The sequence below is a fragment of the Palaemon carinicauda genome, chromosome 12, assembly GCF_036898095.1.
Source record: "Palaemon carinicauda isolate YSFRI2023 chromosome 12, ASM3689809v2, whole genome shotgun sequence".
NCBI classification, from domain to species: domain Eukaryota; kingdom Metazoa; phylum Arthropoda; class Malacostraca; order Decapoda; family Palaemonidae; genus Palaemon; species Palaemon carinicauda.
In genome coordinates, this window is record NC_090736.1 from 10066581 (window position 1) to 10071746 (window position 5166).

General features: G+C 33.7%; 1 protein-coding gene across 1 annotated transcript in view; it reads left to right on the forward strand.

The window, feature by feature from the left end:
* The window catches only part of LOC137651210 (uncharacterized), an 85224-nt gene extending 80641 nt beyond the window's left edge, over nucleotides 1–4583 (forward strand). Inside the window, exons 2-6 of the mRNA XM_068384392.1 lie at nucleotides 1251–1396; nucleotides 1720–1882; nucleotides 2113–2362; nucleotides 2780–2909; nucleotides 3292–4583. Coding sequence (XP_068240493.1) covers nucleotides 1251–1396; nucleotides 1720–1882; nucleotides 2113–2362; nucleotides 2780–2909; nucleotides 3292–3510 — 908 coding nt within the window. The 3' untranslated portion in view covers nucleotides 3511–4583. The remainder of the gene's footprint in view (nucleotides 1–1250; nucleotides 1397–1719; nucleotides 1883–2112; nucleotides 2363–2779; nucleotides 2910–3291) is intronic.
* The last annotated feature ends 583 nt before the right edge of the window (nucleotides 4584–5166 follow it).

The following is a 5166-nucleotide window of genomic DNA, read 5'->3' on the forward strand; positions in this document are numbered from 1 at the left end:
TTTGATACAATATCTAATATTCATAATTTCAGTTGGATTTGTGGTCGTAAGTTGAGGGATACAGTATGTCTATGTTGTGCAGTCTCTGTACCGCCAGCTTTACGACCTCCTGAAACCGAGAAAAGTTTCAGGTCGGTATCAGATGGATAGCCATCATAGACTGCCAAATGTAGCTTGCACCTGTGGTATGACTTTGAAATTAAATAAATTCCAGAGTAATGGTGCATAAAGCCATGCATTGGCCAGATGGCTTGAAAGTGTAAGGGGAAAACAGACAAGAACTTCAAGAGCAAGACTTTGAAGTTACAATTGATTGAACTCAAGTAAACAGATGCAGTATGTCAAAGAAAATGCCAATTTTGACAATTTACAATGAAAACAGAGTATTTATAACTGTCTTTAACTTCAGTACTAAGTACTTTACAAATAAAGTTCTAATTGTAAATCAGGTTTTTTTTTTTTTTTTTTACTTAATTTTACTCTGCTATTAGGCACTATATATCAAAAGAGTGTTCTTCTAAGATATAAAATATTCATATTGTTGCCTATGACTTTTCCTAGCAATCAGAAACCTTGAACTGAAGAGAACCTTGGATAAAAGATGCGCAACTGAAACCACCTGTCCATACCTGCAACATGTGGGCACTGTCTAAATATACCTAAACCTTGAGTGTTTTTGCCTAGGATGCTTGTTTACCCAACACTGGTAGCAAGCCAAGACTTCTTTAGTTGGTGCACACGAATAAATTATTTCAGGAATTAGCTTCATTGCTGCTGCATTATGCATAACCTTTATTATTTCAGCAGCATTGACCTTACATTTTCGTAATTACTGGACGGCACAGACAGTCTTGCCCTTTCTACCTTTAACGTCTCTTCTTAGAAATTTTTTTATGTACAATTATTTCTGAGTGAAGTGGTTAAATGTTGGTACAGTATGGCAATAAAAAACATTTTCTCAAAATTATACAGGTAATTTCTCATTTCACACAGAAAAACTGCACATTTGTGATAATACAGTACTCCATTCCTCTCTAAGTAGTTAAGAAAAATCATATGTAATAGAAGTACTCCATTCATGTACAATATTTATCTAAGAGAGAAAAGTAAACCAGTATTGAACTATACTCCTCTTTTTTTTATGATGTTGACAGAACTGAATCCACTTGTCATTCAGTAAAAATTTTACACTTCATCAATTTAAAGGTAAAATTTCTAGTTATTCTAACTGTTTATTCTTTATTCAACAGGACTTGTGAGCATCCAGGGGGAGTGTCGACCTTTGATCGCTTGTGGAAGGCAAATTGGAGTCATAAGACCTGATGTTGCTTGCTGTCTCTTGGACTATCCACAGGTGTTCACTCCTACAATTGATGCATTCATTATCAACCCTCAGGTAAGCAGGCAATGCAAGTCGCATATATTTTTAAGGGAATAACAAGAGAAGCGAGTTTTTCTTTGCATAATAAATAATGTACTGTTCTACAAGAAATTTCTTTAAATGTAGAGATGCATGAATGGCTCATATGAACCTTTTAATTAAACAGACGGCTATTATAATCAATAATTTATGCAAAAGTTTGTATAGGTAGTTTTCATAAATTTGGTTTTTCATACATGGTTAATTAAATCCATCTCAAGATATTTTATTCATAAATTTAGTTTTTTATACGTGGCTAATTAAATCCATCTGAAGATAATTTATGTTTTTACTCCTAGCTGGATTCTTATGCTGCAAGATCAAATGCGATAGAACTTGTCCTTCGTGACCTTAGAGCCAAAAACGCTCTTTACTCGTTGAGCGGCTGGCGGGAGGAGTGCTTCAACGTTTGGGCTGATTTTGGCACTGAGCCCCTTTTCAAGATAGAGAGATCTGCTGCCAGTAGGTTTTTACATTTCTCTCAGTAATAGAAAAATATAAATAAGGTTATTTTCTCTACAGAAAAATGAATAAATCAGCAGTTACTGTATTTTGTTTAAATCTATGAACTTTAGAATGATGATAAAATCAAAATAGACATCTGTCAATATTTGCAATATATTTCTTTTGATTATATATATATTTGTATATTGTAAATAATAAATCTCTACTGTTTATTTTTCTTCTATTAGCTGTACTTGGTGTCAGGGCATATGGCGTCCATGTTAATGGTTACACGAGGTCACCAGACGGTAGCATGACTGTCTGGTTGCAAAAGAGAGCAATTGATAAGCCAACCTATCCTGGTATGATGGACACAATGGTAGGTGGTGGCCTTACTGCTGGACTTCATCCCTCGCAAGTTCTGTTTAAGGAAGCCTTTGAAGAAGCCTCCATTCCTGAACACCTAGTCAAGAGAGCCAAAGCCGCTGGCACTGTATCGTAAGTTGAAAATATATTTCTTTCTCTGTAAATCAACAGTAACTTTTGGCACCACATTTCTGTCCTTTGCCTTCTCCCCAAGGTTCTTTGTTGTTGACACATCGGGATCTCTGTAAAAAAGTTTAAAGGCCACTTTTGCAAGCAGTTGATTTTGTATTTAGAAAATTCTCATGCTTTGGAGGATTACATAGCTGAAGTTCATGCATTTCAGTTTTTTATTACATCTCTGTATGGTACTTTGCCTCTCTATAAATAGTAAAGAACAAGCTATTAAGATGGTTATCTTTAAAATCATAAGGACCCTTCTGCTTGCATGTACATATATAAAATAGAGAAGAAATCTCATTACTGTGACATGCTAAGAATTTTATTTACTTAATAATTCCTTTTCTATAATATTTTATTTCCTTTTTTCAGATTTTTTGTCGAGACAGAGCGTGGGCTGCATGCCAACACAGAATTTGTGTACGACTTGGAACTTCCATCCGATTTTTTACCTTGTAATAATGATGGTGAAGTGGAAGGTTTTGAAGCCATCCCAGTGGAGGTAACAATCATCATTATTTTCCGTATTAATTGCTCATTTTCTTCCAAAGAAAAGGTTGGACAGTACAGTATGTAAATTGTAAGGAAAATATCCCATTACAGTGCTGAATCATTTTGTATTTTGTAGCTTATATTTCACAATTAATCATTTACTTGCTGAACTGTCTCTTAAATACTAGAAAATATAATAAAAAAAATTAGCATTGAACAAAGATAACAGAGGTCTGATATTGTACCTTTAAATTTTTAACCCCAAATGTCACATAACATCAGCATGTGGGATAGATATCTAGATGGCTTTATCTAATTTTGGTCTGTTATTGTGCATTAATTATAACCATTGTTTTTCATGTTTTAAAAACTTTTTTTTTATCTATTTTCAGGAGCTTTTAGACCGTGTATCCTCCTCCAAATACAAACTCACTTCAGTACCTGTTGCTATAGATTTTCTCATTCGCCATGGATTCATTACTTCTGACAATGAAAGCCAATTACCTGTTCTTATGGAACTACTTCATGTACCTCTTAACCAGTTATATATTCACTGGCCCCACTCCATATCCCCCACCTCTTCTCCAACTCCTCCTCTCAGTGACATGTAAATACTTAAGAAAGAGCAATGCGGATGCAGCACATGACAAAATTCATCTAGATTTCAGTTCGAAGGAGCGTGAGCTCTCTTTGCGTCTCTCTCTCTTTTCAGAGGTGAGGTTGAAAAAAAAAGCTACTGTTGCTGTACAGTATAATAATGAGTTGAAATCCGAACAACTTTGTTTTAGAGGGTTGAGGGAAGAGTTCACATATTGAACTTCTAAACTCACATAGTGTACTGCTAGTACGATATGGTGGTTATACAGTTTATTGAAAAAGTTAAATTGATGAGGAAGTGACAATAGACCTTGAGAGTCAAGTTATTCAATGACAGAATTCTTGAGGGTATTTTTTTTTTCCAAGGAATGCAGATAAGACTTGATTCAAATACTGTAAATGCAGTATATAAGAGTAGCAATCGTCAAGACAGAAATTATTTTTCCTAGTGGAAAGCAATTTCTATTATAACTACCAATATACATCTGCATATTGCAAATCTCAATATACCCAGGTTTTAGCCAAGCATGATTTATCGTTTGGTCTACTCGTTAAAGAACCAGCTTACTGTTTTTAAAATCAAATAAGTAATTTTGAAGGAGGAAAAACTCATTTTTGGGGAGGAGCTGTGTCATCGTATTTGATTCTGTGGTCTAGCCTTTAACAGGAAATTCCTTAGAGACCAGGCCACACGGCACTATAACCTCCCCAAGAAATGTATGACATAGTTGTACTGTATCATGTTTCAAGTAAATGTTATGTTATTAGCTAGGTATACCTATATTTGGAATTTACTTTTGAAAAAGAGAAATGGGTAAAAGTTGTGTACTGAAATATATTGCCAAATTTTCCGTTGACTGAAAATTGGTTAGGCATTTCAGTGTTGAGGCTACAGAATTTTTATACAAAGTTTTTATATATATATATTAGATGAAAGTTAGACAAGTATGCCCTTAGTTATATACTGTAGTTAAAAGACTTATTTTGTATACAAATGATTTCATATTGTCCATGCTTAAAAATAATCTTATCACATTCATAATCCATTGTTATAAATGATAAAAAAAAAAATAAATAAATAAATAAACCTGAATTCATTCACACATCTCTTGGAGTTCCAATTCATTCTCAAGTCTTCAAGATGAGATGTCTTTGTGTTTGATTGCTGGGTTTAGCCATGTCACAGCTATGTAAATGCACAGGTTCTGTAAACTTCATTACAATCTATATACACAGTTAAAACCTATATACAGTAATTACCACGAGTAGTTATTTATTATGCATGACTGTGATGTAAATTAGTTGGTGATACTTATGTAACAATGTGAAACATTAGTGCCTAGTCACAGGAAATGACAATTCCATGTAACATCTCTTGAATGGTTTTGTGTTGTCTTTTTCAGCCATTGTGTTTCAAGTGTATCTGAATGTGATTTTGCTGTGAGTAATATATGAGTAATATATAATGTTTACTATTAAAATTCGTGACAATGAAAACTTTATTTACATGCAAGATGAACGGTTCAGTAAGTAGGATCTTATCCAAAAGTGAAAGGAAGATTTACCTAAAAAATAATTATTAAAAGTGATTGAATGTCAACACTAAGACTAAACGCTACTCTTTAAACTATGCTGTTATTTTCTAGCTGAACTGTATGATTTTGGTTTGT